At 41.6% G+C, this 18,318-nt stretch overlaps 3 protein-coding genes across 6 annotated transcripts; 2 read left to right on the forward strand and 1 right to left on the reverse strand.

Moving 5' to 3' along the window:
* Positions 1-7,025: 7,025 nt before the first annotated feature.
* On the reverse strand, positions 7,026-11,105 carry LOC111072143 (N-alpha-acetyltransferase 16, NatA auxiliary subunit). Of its 3 annotated transcripts, none has more exons than XM_022363819.1 (7): positions 11,020-11,105; positions 10,492-10,656; positions 9,655-10,143; positions 8,783-9,570; positions 8,188-8,615; positions 7,460-8,112; positions 7,026-7,400 (listed from the first exon to the last, which is right to left on the reverse strand). In XM_022363819.1, exons 2-7 carry the CDS (start codon positions 10,546-10,548, stop codon positions 7,140-7,142), a joined length of 2,676 nt encoding a protein of 891 aa, XP_022219511.1. In that variant the 5' UTR covers positions 10,549-10,656; positions 11,020-11,105; the 3' UTR covers positions 7,026-7,139. The 3 variants fall into 3 exon arrangements, with proteins under 3 accessions (XP_022219511.1, XP_022219509.1, XP_022219510.1); XM_022363817.2 differs by lacking the exon at positions 11,020-11,105 and adding an exon at positions 10,735-10,829; XM_022363818.2 differs by lacking the exon at positions 11,020-11,105 and adding an exon at positions 10,731-10,818.
* Positions 11,106-11,151: 46 nt separating this feature from the next.
* Positions 11,152-12,071, forward strand: LOC111072144 (28S ribosomal protein S14, mitochondrial). The gene is made up of 2 exons (XM_022363820.2): positions 11,152-11,265; positions 11,332-12,071. The coding sequence occupies exons 1-2, from the start codon at positions 11,203-11,205 to the stop codon at positions 11,653-11,655; spliced, it is 387 nt and encodes a 128-aa protein (XP_022219512.1). The 5' UTR covers positions 11,152-11,202; the 3' UTR covers positions 11,656-12,071.
* Positions 12,072-12,712: 641 nt separating this feature from the next.
* On the forward strand, positions 12,713-17,843 carry LOC111072145 (probable ATP-dependent RNA helicase DHX34). Of its 2 annotated transcripts, XM_022363821.2 has the most exons (7): positions 12,722-13,441; positions 13,503-14,039; positions 14,103-14,473; positions 14,540-14,737; positions 15,699-16,615; positions 16,674-16,906; positions 16,974-17,843. In XM_022363821.2, the coding sequence occupies exons 1-7, from the start codon at positions 12,889-12,891 to the stop codon at positions 17,528-17,530; spliced, it is 3,366 nt and encodes a 1,121-aa protein (XP_022219513.2). In that variant the 5' UTR covers positions 12,722-12,888; the 3' UTR covers positions 17,531-17,843. The 2 variants fall into 2 exon arrangements, with proteins under 2 accessions (XP_022219514.2, XP_022219513.2); XM_022363822.2 differs by lacking the exon at positions 16,974-17,843 and having other exon boundaries at positions 12,713-13,441; positions 15,699-16,382; positions 16,664-16,793.
* Positions 17,844-18,318: the final 475 nt, after the last annotated feature.

Consider the following 18,318-nt stretch of genomic DNA (forward strand, 5'->3'; position numbering starts at 1 on the left):
AAAAAAAAGTTCTGCCATAGAAAAAAAACCATAATTCTTTAAAAAATTTTAAAGCCCCATATCTATCAGAAAAAGTCGGTTTGGATCCTTGAGGAAAAAAAAAGTTAGATCTTGTCGAGTATTGTAATATGCGCCATACTGCTTCATTTGAACTGATGTATCTGCCCATTTGAAATTGAGTGATTTCATCGGTAACATTAGCAACTGCTCCAAAAACAGCCATATCACTGCCCTTGTTGATGTATTTGCAAATGTATTTAATAGATTGAACTGAATTGCAGACCTCTACGTTTATGTGCGCTTTAAAAATCTTAGATAATAATCATATGATGAATCATATTTTGGTCACCTTCAAACAATTCAGGATCCACTGTCCGATCTGGAATTTCGGCCAAAACACATCGTCAATTTGATTTGGCCTTATTTTTTCAATTAGCCAAATCAAAATATGCGTATGAGGCAAACCTCGTTTCTTCCATCCAATTGAATACATCCAACATTGAATGCACCGTGTTTGACAATTAAATCCATGAGTGATTTCAATTTTTGTCTAAAAACACGTGCTAAACTATCATGGCGATCTTTCGATGTTTGGCCAACAAACAATAATTTCGAGATTTCTTCCCATTGCGGATTACACGTGAAGGTGATGAAGAGGTCTGGTCGACCGTAACGGCGAACGTATGACATCGCATCTTGCGCGTACTCAAACATATGACGTGGACTTCTAACATACGATGACGGTAATATTATCATAGTTCCAACGTTTTGTGCATTACCATCGTTGTTAATGGCATCACGCAAATGAACATACTCTTCGGAACGTAATTTGGCTTGGTTGAATCGAAGAAAATTTAACCGTTCCGATTCAATTTTTGCATACATGTCAACAATATTTAACATGGAAAAGTGCTATACACCTCAATATGTGGTTGTCTTGATTTTGCCGTATCTGCAGCCTGTATGCGTAATAATTCATAGCACTAACTTTCTTTGTTCCTTCTTGACCGTTTACTGGATTTATCATTTTAATGTTGAAATTATAGCCATCTTGTCCGCTCCAAAACAATATGGGATATTGTAGTGCATCATAACAGCGAGGAGACTCGGATACACGTTCAAGTTGTTCATTTCTACGATGAAGCACAATATCACGATTATTAAATTGCTCACCAACTATGACTATTGCCACTTCGTCAACTGTTTGTGCATTGAAACGCCTTGCATGTTCGCCAACCGGTGTTTTATCAGCTCGAATAACAATTTTATGATCGTCAGATGGCATTCGATCAAGCGATGTTTTGAAAACCTGAACCAATTCGTTGTGCTCATGGAACATATTTTGTAAATCTAAAATAATTTGTCTCCGCGTGTTGGTAATAATGGCACACCGACGATCAGCTTCGTCTTCCGCGTTCCCGATAAAATATAATTGCAAAAATTGGTGGTCTGCGTTGTCGAAAGGTAACAAAGAGCCAGCTCGATGGTATATTTGACCTTGAATCTGAATAAAATATATGATAGAATGAGAACAAACGTACAATTTGCATAATCCAAAACTATTTAATTACCTTGAACGTTGGCATGAAGTTGTCTCTTATAATATTTGTGGCGCCAAAAGATGACATTCGAAAACTGGAATTATACTTTCGTATATTGTTCAAAAAATGATTAGACTCAGGTGTCAATCCATTAAGTAATGTGCTCAATGGTTGTGGTGGGCTGCCTAATTCAGGCAATTTCACTTTACCACTCGCACAGCACATCCCATCTGCTTCACCTTTAAATTTTAATGCCTGACAATGGCGACAACGGTCGTTCATTGGACCAATTATAATTTGCCTATGAGAAGCGTAATCGGTGACACTACTGTACGCGAACGCAACACCTTGTAGATTTTGAATATCATCCGTTCATTTGCGGTTTTTGTTGCATCATTGTTCCGTTGATTTGAACGGGACCTTACTGTGCGTAGACGATTACACTACTCGACAAAATCGAACTTTTTTTTTCCTCAAGGATCCAAACCAACTTTTTCTGATAGATATGGGGATTTAAAATTTTTTAAAGAATTATGGTTTTTTTTCTATGGCAGAACTTTTTTTTGAAGAATTTTCGAAGTCTGGTATTTTTTTTTTAAACTTTTTTCAGAGGTAGCGCTTGTTTTTTCACATAGCTCTAGTATCTTACGTCTGGTTGTAAAGAACGTTGCTATGTTGAAAAGATAATTAAAACAGCTAGAAGTTTATCCTAAACACTTTGTGATTTCAGCTTACCGTCTGGGAAATATAAAGCATTAAAATGCAAAAATTATGATTTTTGTGCGTTATTTTTTACGAAATTTTGACTTTAAAAACTCAGGAAAAGTCGAACAAAATTATATCCTGTGTCCTCTATTTTTTTGTGTATAGGTGCATTAATTTGGCGTCGTTCAAGGTATCGCTCATTAAAATCTATGGAGAGACTTTGGAGCTAAAATTCGTTAACCAAACCTAAAATAAGGAAAAAATGAACAAAAAATACCTTTTCAAAGTTTGCGGGCTTCAAAAATTCTTTAAAAAAAGTTCTGCCATAGAAAAAAAAAATATCATCAAACCATTTCTAAGCCCCAAATCTTTAAGAAAAAGTTCGTTTTGTTCCTTGAGGAAAAATCGTGTTGACTAGTGTTATTATACCCGTACTCAAAAAAGAGTTAAGGGGTATATTAGATTTGTGGTAAAAGTGGATGTGTGTAACGCAGAGAAGGAAACGTTTCCGACCCCATAAAGAATATATATTCTTGATCAGCATCAATAGCCGAGTCGATATAGCCATGTCTGTCTGTCCGTCTGTCCGTCTGTCTGTCTGTCTGTCTGTCTGTCTGTCTGTCTGTCCGTCTTGTTGAGCGCCTAGATCTCAGAGACTATAAGAGATAGGGCAACCAAATTTGGTTTCCAGACTCATGTGATATCCCACTGCTACAAGTGTATTTCAAAATTTCGCCCCGCCCCCTTCCGCCCCCACAAAGAACGAAAATCCGTGGCAGGCACATTTCTAAAGATACGATAAAACTAAAAACGCAGTATCGTAGAGAATGACCATATCTACCAGATTGCCGAATCTGAATCAGATCGGATCATAATTATAGCCAGATTGACAAGATTAATTTTCAGTTTCTTCCCCTGCCCCCTCCTGCCAACGACAACACATCTCATTTTCCATCTCGCTCGCACACTCTGCCGCGTTCAGTAAGCGAGCAACCCCTAGCGGAGGAGATGTAGAATCTAAATGGTACATTTACAATCTACATATTAGATGTATAATATACATTGTAGATGTAGATAACAGATGTAGAAAAAAAATGTAATATGTAAAATTTTTTTTTTTAATTCTAAAATTTTAAAAAATTATATGTTCAAAAATGTAAATACTGACTGAGTACGGGTATAAGTACAGTCGCGTCTTTAGAAGCGACTCACACGTTCCTTCTCGTTTTCATTGCGATGTGTAATGTCTTGGCTACTTTCACGGCTCCTTGAAGCCACAACTTGAAACGAATTTCGCGTTCGCCTACCCAAATTTAATCGTCTCGACATTTAACTTTAAAAAACACACATTTTTAGACCAAATTTGAGATTTTTTTTTTGATTAATTTTTGTGGAACCTATTTATAGAAAAGTGAAAACTTTTGTAAAGAAAGAATGCCGCATACTCTGGCTATCATTTTAAAAAAACAGCATGCAATTTGGTGCACGCGTTGCGGAGATAGCCGCTTACACACAGATTTTTTTCTACAAATTTATAGTATAGATATCCGCTCATTATTATCGCATATACCATCTAAAAAGAAATTATCATTGGAGGGATATATACAATATAGGAGTTTTTTAATATTGGGGTGGTAAGCGTCTTGCAAAATTAACTTTCACTTATAAAGCACGGGTGTCGCAGCGGCAGAGAACCAACTTCGTGTGCCTTCATATGCGGCATGATGCAATTATATAAGGTGGTCGCGTCGGCTGCCGAATCGTTCGGATTTTAGTCCCTTAACGTTCAGTGCGTGCTCGAAGAGAATGGTTGTGTGCGGACGAATTTTTTCGGAAGCCTTAACCCTTGTGCACAACAAAAATTACATATTGTAGTTTTTGCCGCAAGAACGTGCAAAGAACAGTTGCATAACAAAAAATGTTAAACAAAAATTGTTAATGGCTTCCGAAACAGTTACAATTAATTTAGATATAAAAACGTTTTATTTTAAGATTAGAATTTACATATATTAGAATTAAGATCCTTAACAAAAACAAAAACAACGTTTAATTTCAAATTACAAATTATTAAAAATTAAATTTAAAAAAACATCACCACTTTTTTCATTATAACAGCCAACTTTAAGCCCCATGGTTCATGTGAGGGTTAATCAACACGATTTATTGTTAATTCACTCCACTTACTGCGCTGAGTCCTTTCACTCGCACTTATTGTAAGCATTGTTAAGGGACTACTTTTTCCGACGAGACCACATCATGGTATGCTGTATGCATACAAGAGAGCGGCTGGCTCTAGAGCGCTCTCTCTCTCTCTATAAAATTTCAAGAGAGCCTGGAACCAGCTCTAAAGACAGCCTGAAAAATTCGTGTGCAAAAATTTCGTATGGCGTTATGTATCTTATTATACCCGTACTCAAAAAAGAGTTAAGGGGTATATTAGATTTGTGGTAAAAGTGGATGTGTGCAACGCAGAGAAGGAAACGTTTCCGACCCCATAAAGTATATATATTATTGATCAGCATCAATAGCCGAGTCGATATAGCCATGTCCGTCTGTCCGTCCGTCCGTCCGTCTGTCCGTCTGTCCGTCTTGATGAGCGCCTGGATCTCAGAGACTATAAGAGCTAGAGAAACCAAATTTGGTTTCCAGACTCATGTGATATCACACTGCTACAAGTGTATTTCAAAATTTCGCCCCGCCCCCTTCCGCCCACACAAAAGACGAAAATCTGTGGCAGGCACAGTTTTAAAGATACGATAAAACTAAAAACGCAGTATCGTAGAGAATGCCCATATCTACCAGATTGCCGAATCTGAATCAGATCGGATCATAATTATAGCCAGAATGAAGAAATTAATTTTCAGTTGCTTCCCCTGTCCCCCTCCATCAAACAACAACGCAACTCATTTTCCTTCTCGCTCGCACACTCTGCCGCGTTCAGTGCGCGAGCAACCCCTAGCGGAGGAGATGTAGAATATGAATGGAACATGTACAATCTACATGTTAGATGTAGAATAGACATTGTATATGTAGATGTAGATATCAGATGTAGCAAAAAAATGTAAAATGTAAAATTTTTTTTTTTTTTTAATTCTATAAAATCATAAGCTCAAAAATGTATATACTGACTGAGTACGGGTATAAGTAGAGTCGTGTCCGCAGAAACGACTCACACGTTCCTTCTCGTTCTTATATTGTCTTTGATTAGACTTAGACAATTTTGCTGAGTAGAGAGGGATAGCATGAGAGACAAAATGCAACATTATTGTTCGTAGCTGTCTCTAGATACGTTTAATGGCTTTTAGTAGAACAACTGAGGCACTTCCCACAGAATGATGTTTTCCAGCAGGACACAGACACCAAGCCAGCAAAATTGTATCCGCAAAGTTTAATTTTCGATAAATTCTGTTGTAAAGTGGTTATAATTTCCGAACTTCCACTTAGATTTGTGGTAAAATTGAATGTGTGTAACGCAGAGAAGGACAAATTTCCGACCCCATTCAGTATATATATTCTTGATTAGCATCAATAGCCGAGTCGATATAGCCATGTCTGTCTGTCCGTCCGTCTTGTTTGTCGCCTAGTTCTCAGAGACTATATGAGCTAGGGCCACCAAATTTTGTTCCCAGACTCGTGTGATATCACACTGTTACAAGTGTATTTCAAAATTTCGCCCCGACCCCACAAAGGACGAAAATCTGTGGCATCCACAGATCAAGAAACGACGATACTCGTAGAGATTGACCATATTTACCAGATTCCCGAATCTGGATCAGATTGGATCAGTATTATGGCCAGAATAAAGAAATTAATTTTCAGTTGTTACCCTCCAGCGCTGTATCACTACACATTCTCTTTCTTTCTCGCACACTTTGCCTCGTTCAGTGCGCAAGCGGAGGAGATGTAGAATATACATGGTAGATGTAGATTTAGATGACAGATGTAGCCAAAAAATGTAAACTGATAAAATAGTTTAAAATTCCACATGAATCATAACCTCACATACATATATACTGACTTAGTTTAATTACTAAAAGTAGTCGCTGCCACAGCGCATTGTGTGACCGAGAGATAGAATGAGTAGCGACTGTAGCTCTGGAAGGGGGTGGGGTAGCAACTGAAAATGAATTTCTTCATTCTAGCTATAATAATGATCCGATCTGATCCATATTCGGCCATCTAGTATAAATGGTTATCCTCCACGTTGCACACATCCACTTTGGCCACAAATCTAATATATACCTTAACTCTTAGAGTACTGGGTATAAAAATGAAAAAAGAGGAACAATAATAATACATATTGATATTAGCAAGGTTTGTATTGAGTAAAAAGTCATTAAAAATTAAGGTTTAGAGTTGCGTATATTTAATTACGACTTTATATATACAAACACAATTCGCATGTTAAAAATAATACAAATAAATGTATTTAAAAATAAACAAGCAGTAGTTGTTCACATTGGGTATACCTACATACGAGTATGTTCACGATGCAGGAAAAGATATGCGATATACCATTATATCTTTCCTCCGCACGGAGTTCTTCTATTTTGTTGCTAAAACATTTCCTGTCTATGAGGTGGGTGTGATTTAGTTGTTGATGTGTTCAGGTGTTATCGATCGGCCAAGCGTGACCACATTCATATAAATGGAGTGCAATCTCGGCTTGTCGCAGCTCACCCCACCACTGAATTTCTACAGTAGATCTGTTTCATGTTGGCTTGATAAGCTCACGCTTTTTAGAAGTTTTTAATTTGTTAATATTGATTTTTATTCTAGTTTCTGTTTTATAGAACTCATTTTTTATTTGAAGGTTTTTCTTTTGTTACTTGTGTTGCAGTTTCTGTTGTTGATGCTGTGGTTTTTTATGTAATGTAGCAGTCTTCTTTTGTCTTAAGACGCTGCCACTGCTGTGGCCGAAACTGGTGAAATCGCTTCACTGGAATCGACATGATTCAATTGGAGTTGTTCCTCTTCAGCGCGTAACTTGGCAGCCTCTTTCTCTTGTAGTTGTGCCTCTAGCTCCTCTATTTTACGAAAGATGCGAGCGTATTGAAAACGTTGTTGACACGCTTGCTGATATGCAGCGGCTGCCTCCTCACACTCTCCAAACACATCCCCGTCCCGCAACGCGGTGTAGACTTTGATGGCCTCCTGTGGAATTGAAAAAATTAGTGCCAAATGACCACGTTCTTAGTGTAATCGAATATTACCTCTAACCGTAGCTTTTTCTGATTAAAGCTGGTGACCAGCTTGATAGCGGTATCCTTTTTACTAGCATCTAGCTCGAAGAGACTACGTGCCCCTTCATACAAGTGCAGTATGGATTCGTTGTGCTTTGCAATGAATTCATCGTTGAGTTGCTGGAGTGTCTTGCTGCCTATCAGTTCTTTGGTAGCCTTGTTAAGCACCTGTTGGACGTGTTCGTTGAAAGGCTGCTGCTTAAAGGCGCTGGACAGCGATTTCATAAAACGAATAATGCAACTATGGATCTCAGGGTGCGCTATATTAACGGCACGGGCACGCTGTATGGACTGAAGCATCAATAGCAGCTTGTTTTTACGATAGTAAACCTCGAAGGCCAGTAAATGCGTTTCAATGCGTTCTTTGGCTAGCTGCTGCAACGGCTTTAGAAAGTCAATAGCCCTTTCTAAGGGTTCGTCTGTCCGCTCCAACTTCTCTGCCACGAGCTCGTCCAGTTGCGGCGCATCAGGATCGGTTTCCTGACTAGCCTGCTGCTTGGATTTCTGATGCTGTTCGCGCTTCACTTGTGCTTGCGCGGCCTGCGCGCTCTCAAGCTCAGCTTTCTTTTTTGCCTTGCGCTGTTTGCTGCGCAGCTTCTTCAGCTCAGACGGGGGAAGGTTTTCTGTTTCAGAGCAGAGAAACGTGTTATTAAAAAATAATATTGCCTGGTGCATTATAAGTTTCAGTTTTAACATACCAATGTCAATCTCTTCAATGGTCGCTTCCGACTTGAGAGGTTTATCATACAAACGTAGGTACACCTCAATGGCGCACTTGGAAGCCTTGAAGTAGAATGGATGTTGGCGCAGGACATCCTCCAATCGCAACAGGCCGACGTAGGCCCGAAGCGTCATCTTGCGCATGCAATATGTATGAAAATCAAACTGATCCTCGACAATCTCGGCAAAATGACGTTCTACTTCGTGGCACTTTTTTAATGACTCGCCCCAACGACCCATGCGTTGGTAAGCTAACGCACATTCCGTTTGAAACCACATGCACTGCATCTCATTTAGATTATCCATTGCAGAGACACCCTCTCGAGTAAACTTAGCACAAATTTCCTCCGCCTCCTGCACCATGTTAGCGCGCAGCATGTACTTTGCGCATTTTGAATTGATGTAGCTATTTAAAATAAAAAATTGAAATTATCAAGAAGCATACATAATAATTATAATATAAAACTAGTCCATTTTAGGGTACGAACTTCAAGCGAATCGATTTTTTTAGGGTCCGTTTAGGATAGAGTTTAACTTGGAATTTGTGTATAATTGATAAAATGAAATACCTACCGATCGGCTGTATCCATACTCTGAGCCTCCTCCAGCCAGACGTAGGCTTCAACGGCATCGCCGGCATGCTTGAAAATACGTCCCTTAGTTATAAGAAGTTCGATTAAAGTAGGTGTGTGGTCGATTGCGACATTAATGTACTCCAGAGCCCGATCTGTGTCCCGCATGTAGTCATAGTGCTGCGCCAGAAACAGAGCCGTCCACACAAGCGCCGAGGCTGGCTCAACGGGCGCCCCAGCATCAGAATCCTCGCGTGAGAAGTGCCCAGAGCGAGACAGATTCTCAAAGTAGTGCAACGTGAGTTTTTCGATAACAGTCGCTTTTTCAGACTCCTGATGAAGGGTGCGCACGTTAACAAAAAGCGGCGGAATGCCCTTGCGGAGGCCGCGGCGCAAGTACTCGTCGGCTACCGTTCGGAACTCCGAGCCACTGGCAACGTTCAACGGCAGACGGCGGGGGCAGAGCGCGCGTGGATACTTCTCCTGGAACTCACGATAAACGGCCACGACAGCGCTGGATTCTGAGACCTGTCTTGCGGACAGGTACTGTTCGTAGTAGAGGACGTTTTCGGGATTGCGACGAATCAAAGATTCAAAGATGGGCACCGCCATATCATGCTGCTGCAACTGAATGTACAAATCGCCCATTGTCTCGCGCACGGCTAACTTATCCACAATCTGTGCGTTGTACTTGATCAAATGGTCGAGGGCCTGCTCCAGACGCGATGATTCGATGAGTATCTGGTTCTGATAAAGAAGCAGCTCCGAATGGCGATAGTCGTGCGCCTCCTGCCAGCGGAGTGAGATCGAAAAGATGGAAATTGGGAAACAGATTATAAGAATGGAATTAAAAGGTTGTTTCCTGCTACATACAATCGATGTCTGAGACTGACTAAACGTTTCCAGTATGTTGTTGGCCATTTCATAGTCCCTTAGTAGATGATAGCTCATGGCAAACCCAATCCAGGAAGCGTGTTGAGAGGGCCGCAGCGTAAAAAGATGATGACGGGTCTCCTTATACCCCTCCAGATCACGCATTTGTATCTGAAGCAGCGACAGATCCTTCAGAATCTGCAGATTGTCCTTTTCCCACTTAAGGGCATTACGGTAGCACTTAATGGCCTCATCGTATTTCTTATCACTCCTCTGGAGAAGGCCATAAACATGCCAGCAGACATGAGAGCGAAGATCGTTGCGCAGACCCAAGCGCACATACTTGTATGCCTCTTCGCGCCTCCCCAGCCCGTTAAGAGTGAGACCTTTCATGGCCAGTGTCTCTCCGTGTTCCATGTACTTGGGGTTTGATAGTATTTGCTTTGCCAGCTTGAGGCCATTTTTGTACTGCTTGAGTTCGTAGCATTTCTGATTAGAGGCAAAGAAGCAAATAGTAGAGGCGTAGCATTGGTTAATTAGTCAATAACATTTTATACATCCCGCCCAATGAAAAATTTTGAGGTTATGCGACCGACGAGAACACCAAACAATAAAACATAGTGCAATATAAGTTTCGGATTCAAGAGTTCGTACTTCCCAATTGGAATATATGTAGTTGGTTGAGCTTTAGCTTTGGCTATTTCCGCAGCAGTGCCTAAAATAGGCACGCCATAAAAAAAAGCACATGGATGTGGACGGCAAGCGTTACCAGTCGGAAGCCGGCAATTTTTTGACTAGCAAGTGTGTGGACAAAAATATGAGATGTTTATGACTTACCAGTAGCTTTCGGAAAAGCGCACCCTCCTTGGGCGGCAGTGGATCACTGGAAGGCATCTCTACAATGCTTCTTCTTCAGCTGCTGACGGTTGTCTTGCCTTTAGACCGAACTGAGCTTGGTTGTTGGAAGTGATAATGCTTGGACGCGACTGACGACTGAGACTTCTGCGGGAGGTATTTGAAGGAAAATGGAATAATCGGTTATTAATTTAAAGAATTTTCATGTACCAAATACGCACGCACAGCAAAAAAAAAACTTTTGCTAGCACGAGCAAAATTTTTAACTTAATGGGGAGACAGCAACACACCAGGAACTAGAACTATACACATGCACGCGACGTGGGCGCGTTTCTCCCTGAATGACAATGAACAAGGTGATGGGGAATGTATAAAGAAGAAGATATATTCTCAAAACTTGTTATGTAAAACGGTTGGTTATTAAATTAAATCTGCCCTATACCATAAATTATATGAAACCGGAAAAAAAATTGTAAGACTTTAATTTTCCCTTCTTTCTTGGTTGCTCACGTTTAATTTAAAACTAGAACCACAATTCAACACAAAAATGTTGTCCACAGCAATGAGCCATTCACCATAGTTGGCCTCAATCAGCTGTCGTCATCCTCATATCGATAGCTTAGCTGAAAAATATCGATATGAACTAAACCTCGGGGAGAGGAGAAGGAACGGAACCAAAAATTAATAGCAACAATGAATTCTCTGGCTAGAATTGGTGGTTTCGCTTGTGAAGCCGGGAAAATCGCCGGATTTGGCGTAAGTTTATAATAATTTAAAATCAATCTTTAAAATTTAATGAGCCTTCTTTCCGTACACACGCAGTTGCAGCAAGTGCGAACAAAGTATGCCGACTGGAAAATGATCCGGGATGTCAAGCGCCGCAAGTGCGTTAGTGAGCATGCCAAGGAGCGGCTTCGCGTTAATTCACTTCGAAAAAACGACATACTGCCCATTGAGCTGAGGGAAATGGCCGATGCCGAGATTGCTGCCTTTCCCCGTGACTCTTCGTTGGTCCGTGTTCGAGAACGTTGCGCACTTACGTCACGGCCGCGTGGAGTTGTCCACAAATATCGCCTCAGCAGGATTGTGTGGCGACATTTGGCAGACTATAACAAGCTATCCGGTGTGCAACGTGCCATGTGGTAGCATCTAAGTAAATCTTCTTTGTATTTGAATTCTTTGCTTGTGTTAACAATTTATACAAAAAAACAGTAAACGTATAGTGGTCGCATTCCACTACACTTCTAGTTGTAAGCCTAGTACTCAGACGCGCTAAATTTTCCGTCGAACGAAAGTGCTATATATTCCGCTCGGTGCCCAGTGTGATCAAAGTGGTCAATCTGCGTGTTTTTTTACAAACAGAAATCTGTTAAAATTTCAAATTTTTTATTAGAGCAAGCAGAAATGTCTTATTTGTGGGCGCTGTGGAGCTGGAGGACGATAATGCACACTGCAATATTGGATAAATCCTATCCTGAAGGACAGATATGCAATCAACATGGGTTTATTTAATTAAAATGAGACCCGGGTATAAAATTAATAAATAATAATAATAAAATCCATATAATCTGTTTTCATTCGACTGCCTTAATTCAATTTACTTTGTCTTCCTTCCATTTTTAAGTGTGTGTGTGTGTATGTGCCTTTTGGACTACGAAAAATAGAATATTTCTATTTTCCGCTCGAGATGTGAAAATACTATCGGTTGCTTTTCTAGTATGTAGTCTGCTGCGAAATTTTCGGTCGACCGAACACAAACGCAAACATTTCAAAATGAAAACACAAAACCAAATTAAATATTTAAATAATGAAGAAAAATATAATCTAATTAAGGCAGCTATATGAAGAACAATTATATGGACATAAAAATTGATTATTTTTATTGATTATTATGAATATAAAAATATAATGTTTTCAAAACATGTTTTCTTCATGGTGGTCGCCGGCGGCTGCACGGGAGGTCTCGCCATCTGCTGCTGCTACTAGCCAGACACATTCCTTTGCCAATAAAATATTGGGGAGCCCAGGTAATGCCTGGGGAAGAGCGACCCCAGCCGAAGAAGGCATTTCATTAACTTTGTTTACTTTAAATAAAACCAAGCAGCTGTCAGAGCAGTGTAGCCGTACGGAATGCAGTGCACACCTCTGGTCACACCACTGGCCATACTAGGCTATGTGAGTACTAGGCTGAACTGAGTACTAGGCTTCATGCTTTTTATAGTTTTAATCGATCTGCAGTCAGCAAGCATCATCGAAATGATATGAACCAACAAACCACCAACGCTATCTATCTATGTGTTTGTATCATATACGGTCGTGAAGTGTAGTGGAATAATTTTACTGAGGACGAGGACGATGTTCACCTGAGTTTGAATCACTATGTCAAAGAAATCAAGCAAAACAATGGGATTGCTCAATCTAGTGGACTTTAGTTTTTTGGAACTAAAGGTTGAGCTCAATTCCATTCTGAAGGTAAAAAGTCGTCAACAGCTAAGTTTTGTCGAGAACGAGCCCGACTTCTGGAAATTTGTAAAGAAATATGAGTGCATGTTGCGTAGTATGGGCCAGACAGTTCTTGCGCAAGTTTTGCCAGAGCAAGAGCTTGTAAGATCACAGCCATATCACAGGAGCAAGCACCTGGCTATTCAACTGGATGAGTGTGCCCTGCGCCAAGAACAAGACAACATTAGCGAGGTGAAGGCGCAATTGCAGCAGCTACTGCTTATCTACCTTGACTTTAAACAAAAAGAAAAGTTTAAACGTATTAAGAAACTGCGCCAAGCGCAGCGAAATTTACCAATTGCCCGCTTCAAGGGTGATTTGCGTACGGCAATGGGCTCGTCCCGTGTGGTCATTATCGCGGGCGACACAGGATGTGGAAAGTCCACACAAGTTCCGCAATTCCTCTATGATTTTGGCTATCGCAGCATAGGTAAGTAAGTGCTTTGAAGCTATTCCAGTAGCCAGGCTAATTCCTTTTTATACAAATTTAGCGTGTACGCAACCGCGCCGCTTGGCATGCGTATCGCTGTCAAAGCGAGTGGCTCATGAACTGCTGGAAGACTTCGGCAGCAAGGTGGGCTTCCAGATTCGGTTCGAACGAAGGAAAACACAGCACACGAACATCCTGTTCATCACGGAAGGTCTGTTACTTCGCCAACTTGCGATTTCTTCTAACTTAGATGATTATGACGTGCTCATTCTGGACGAGATACACGAGCGGAATCTCTTTGGTGACTTCCTGCTAGGTGTGAGCAAATGCCTGTTACGGAACAAGCCGCAACTAAAACTAGTCCTTATGTCGGCCACCATCAATGTGGAACTGTTCCAATGTTACTTTAAAGAGGAGGGAGCACGATTGGTGCAGGTGCCGGGACGCTTGTTTCCCATAAAATTGCGCTACATGCCATCCCCAGCGATAGAGCTGACAGCCGGCCAAGCCACGGCGAGGTCTAATCGTTCGAAGGGAACGCGTATCGACCCAGCTCCATTCGTGCAAGTTCTTAACCTGATCGACCAGCAATATCCCCGTAAGCCTTTACAACCAAAATGAACGATTATACATTGTTGAGTCCTTCGGACTTCACTTTCAGCCACGGAGCGCGGTGATGTGCTCATCTTTGTTAGCGGCGTTAGCGAGATCGACACCGTTTGCGAGGCTATACAGGAGTACGCCACCCACCAAACGCACTGGCTCGTCCTGCCACTTCACAGCGGACTGGCACTGGCCGAGCAAGACAAGGTGTTCGATTATGCACCCGAAGGCACGCGCAAGTGCATAGTATCCACGAATATTTCCGAAACTTCATTGACTGTGGACGGTGTGCGGTTTGTAGTCGATTCGGGAAAGGTCAAAGAGATGAGCTACGATGCAGCGTGTAAGGGACAACGCCTGAAAGAGTTCTGGGTGTCCAAATCTTCGGCAGAACAGCGCAAGGGTCGCGCAGGTCGCACAGGGCCAGGTGTAAGCTGAATAATCCGACGAGTGGAGTAGTCCCAGCTCTTATCTATTTCTGCTTACTTCCCTCAGTTCTGTTTTCGCCTCTACACCCAGCAGCAGTTTGATGCATTCGAGCCATATCCTGCTCCAGAAATCTACCGCGTCCCTCTGGACAATATGTTGCTGCAAATGGTATCCATGGGACTGCCTGACGTCAGAGCCTTTCCCTTCATTGAGCCTCCGGAATCAGAGCGCATCGAACAGACAATTCTAGCACTAAAGCAGCATGTAAGCATCCTTATAGCTATATTTTTTTTAAAAGTGGAAGATGGGCTTTTATCTCACCAAACTTAATTTAACAAGAAATAATTACAAAACGTGGAAAAACGAGAAGGAACGTGTGAGTCGCTTATGTGGACGCGACTCTACTTTTATACCCGTAATTAGTCAGTATATAAATATGTGAGCTCATGATTTATGTAGAATTTTAAAATATTTTACATTTAAAATTCTTTTGTTACAAAATATCAATTTCTTCAAGGTGACAAAAAAATTCAGTTTATTGCTAGATGAATGTGAAAAAAAAGGCAGGGATCATCAGTTTGCTAAGCAATTAAGCAATTCAATTTTATATCAAGTCAAACTAGCCAGTTAAAAAATGAAACGAGAAGGAACGTGTGAGTCGCTTCTGTGGACGCGACTCTACTTGTATACTCAGTCAGTATATATATTTGTGAGCTTATGATTTATGTAGAATTTTAAAATATTTTATATTTTGCATATTTTTTTCTACATTTGTTATCTACATCTACAATGTCGAGTACACATCTAAAATGTATATTCTAAATATACAAATAGATCCAACACCTCCGCAATGGTCGCGAATTTCACAGGGAAGAGTTTGTGCGAGCGAGAAAGAGAATAAGCAGAATAAGAATAGCGTCTGCAGCGCCGGCTATAATAATGATCCGATCTGATTCAGATTCGGCAATCTGGTAGGTATGATCTTCCATACGAACGGACAGACAGACATTGCTATATCGACTCGGCTTTTGATGCTGATCAAAAATATATATACTTTATGGGGTCGGAAACGTTTCCTTCACTGCGTTACACACATCCACTTTTACCACAAATCTAATATACCCCTTAACTCTTCGATTACGGGTATAACAAGCACAAACCACACAATCAATATATAAGAAAATAGGAAGTAAATGTACGAATTTCTTTTGTTTCTATCCACTAGGGTGCCATTAGCATTGAGGAGAAGATCACCCCATTGGGCAGATCGTTGAGCAACCTGCCAGTGGAACTATCCATTGGCAAAATGCTCCTAATGGGCTGCGTTTTCCCAGAGGTGGATCAGCTATTGACGCTGGCCGCCATGCTTAGCGTGCAAAATCCGCTTACCAGCCGTGCTTACACGGACCCGCGCTGCGAACGGGAACGTCAGCATCTAGAATCCGCTCAGGGAGATCTCTTCACTCTGATGAGCGCCTACCGCGAGTGGCTGCAGTTGAAAATGGTCCGGGATAACACCAGGAAATGGTGCCATCGTCTAGGCATTGAGGAACAACGTTTCTACGAGGTAAGCAAGCTGCGTCAGCAGTTCCAGCGTATCTTGGAGAGTTGTCGCATGGCTCCCTCCAGCACTTCTGGCCCGCTGACTAGTGCTGAAAGATCCAGACGCCACGGTGAAGTGCGTCAACTAAAGACCCTCAAGCGGCGCCATCGGTTTGAGCATCCCCGACACCCCAAACTACTCAAGCACCAGCATAGCGGGGGACAATATGACGAGATGGATGAGAGCTGCGAGGACATGCGTGACGTAGACTTTCGACTGTGTCACGATGCCCGCCAGCTCGCACTACTTGAGCGCTCGTCACGTCTGGACCTCAATGGGGATCTGATTTTGCTGAAGTTGCTACTGGTAAGCGGCTTCTACCCACAGCTGGCTATCGGTGATGTGTTCAACTACTGCAAGGGAGGCGGGCAACAGTTCTTTCATAGCCGACTAAAGCCATTCCTCTCTTTGCATCCGAACTCCCACTTTGCCAAGTACTACGACTACCTTAGGCTCGCTGAAAGTGACCTAATATCGAAGCCGGACTACTACACACCAAAGCATCCGCTCAGTGAGCGCCATCAGCTGCTGTGCTATCAGTAATTAACCGGCAACGACGCCAGAAATAATAAATACTTTATAACCAGGCACTTGCAGGTCACTACTTGAGACTGCGAAGCCATACCTGATGAGCTGCATTCGTCTGCCAGTGGCCCACACACTTCTCCTATTTGGCTTCGCGATCGATACGAACGCAGGTTTGACACAGATGGTCTTCGACGAGTGGCTCTGTCTGGATTTCCCTGTGCCTGGTAGTGGGATGAAGCTGCTCTGCCGATCCATCAAACTGCGGCGCCGTTGGAGCAGCCTGCTGTATAACAAGCTTGATGGTGCGTGGCCCCTCCTGGGGAGAAATCGTTAGTATTTTAGTTCTTACGTTAACCAACCCTTTTTTAGAGCTCAACATTAGCGACACAGCTTCAGCTGTTACTAACAAAAATATCACATTTTGGCACGATCTTATCGACTTCATGAGACTGGATGTGCCGTACGCCGTTAGTCGACTGCTGCCAGCTGATCTCAAGAGGCTCTACACACACCAAACATCAATACCGCGCCTTGAAGAGCTACAGGAAAATCCCTTTGCCATCGACTATCCTCTGAGTCCCAACATGGCCAAGGGCGGCATCAACGTTTCTGAAAACGTCGTGTACGGCTGTCTCGTGGACCAGCCGTGGACACTGGCTATGCAAGCGGCACTCCTGGCACGGGCCTGGCAGTGCCCAAAATGCGACTTTAAGATGAACAAGTTTGATGTGCTCGAACAGCTAGTGCATCGTCTACAGTGCAAGGAGGAGCAGAGACGTCGTAAGCTAGCCAGCCCAGTACAGGAACAACAGTCACCCAAAGCTTCTAACGGACACTACTTTTGTGAGAGCTGCAAACGCCATTTGAGTATTTTCCCAATCGACATTCTACGACATCGACGACAGTGTGTGAAAGACAAAAAGTAGTGTCGTACGAGATAGAGAAATACTTTTCCTACGATTATTCAGCCTTTACGGCGACCAGTAAATATCTATTTATTTACATTAGCAATTACGTAAATCCAAAAAACAGTAAAAATCCGATTCTTAGCAACTGATGCCGCGCTGTTAGCGAACAGTTCACAAACATTAAAGTTGTTCCTAAATGAGCATCAAAAACCAAACTATATACAGTGATGGAAAAAATAATAGAAACGGCATGCGCATTCAAATTTGAAACCAAATATTTCATTTTTGGAGCAAATTTTTTGAATAAAAACAACTGTGCTTAGTGTCAGGATAATGGGTGTTTACTTTGGATTCTCTTTGGGGCTCCTTTCGGAAAAATTATAAGCTAGGTACACTAATTTGGGGGAAGATCACGTTTTTGTCTTGGAAAAAAAAATAGAAACGCATTCCAATTTTGTTCTTATATTGTAATAAAACGGTTAAAATCGAATTATATAGGTAATATATTATCGCCAACAGACAAAAGAAGATATGAAATACCTATTTCTAAGGATTCCGTTTTTGTTGTTGTTATTATTCGGTTCAGAATGGGTCGTGGAACCCATGTTGCGGGCTTTCATATGCGTGTGTCTCGCTATTTTTTGTAGTAAATCGAAGTAAACACTTTTTTAAATCCATATCCTAAATCTAAAAACTGAAGGCCACACAAGGTCAGATGGTCACACATATCTAAAATGGATTTAAAAAAAGTGTTTACTTCGATTGACATGTGTGACCATCTGACCTGTGTGGCCTTCAGTTTTAGA

The sequence above is a fragment of the Drosophila obscura genome, unplaced genomic scaffold (genome assembly GCF_018151105.1).
Source record: "Drosophila obscura isolate BZ-5 IFL unplaced genomic scaffold, ASM1815110v1 contig_188, whole genome shotgun sequence".
NCBI lineage: Eukaryota > Metazoa > Arthropoda > Insecta > Diptera > Drosophilidae > Drosophila > Drosophila obscura.

Bases quoted from the DNA above. Each gene is read 5' to 3' on its own strand.
- LOC111072143 (XM_022363819.1), bottom strand. From the start codon at position 10,548: ATGCCTTCCAGTGATCCACTGCCGCCCAAGGAGGGTGCGCTTTTCCGA. The intron at 10,144-10,491 runs GTAAGTCATAAA...GCCTCTAATCAG, and splicing joins CGCTTTTCCGAAAGCTACTG to AAATGCTACGAACTCAAGCA. The intron at 7,401-7,459 runs GTAATATTCGAT...TCAATTCCACAG, and splicing joins AGAAAAAGCTACGGTTAGAG to GAGGCCATCAAAGTCTACAC.
- LOC111072144 (XM_022363820.2), top strand. From the start codon at position 11,203: ATGAATTCTCTGGCTAGAATTGGTGGTTTCGCTTGTGAAGCCGGGAAA. The intron at 11,266-11,331 runs GTAAGTTTATAA...GTACACACGCAG, and splicing joins GGAAAATCGCCGGATTTGGC to TTGCAGCAAGTGCGAACAAA.
- LOC111072145 (XM_022363821.2), top strand. From the start codon at position 12,889: ATGTCAAAGAAATCAAGCAAAACAATGGGATTGCTCAATCTAGTGGAC. The intron at 14,738-15,698 runs GTAAGCATCCTT...TCTATCCACTAG, and splicing joins TTCTAGCACTAAAGCAGCAT to GGTGCCATTAGCATTGAGGA. The intron at 16,616-16,673 runs GTAATTAACCGG...AGGCACTTGCAG, and splicing joins CATCAGCTGCTGTGCTATCA to GTCACTACTTGAGACTGCGA.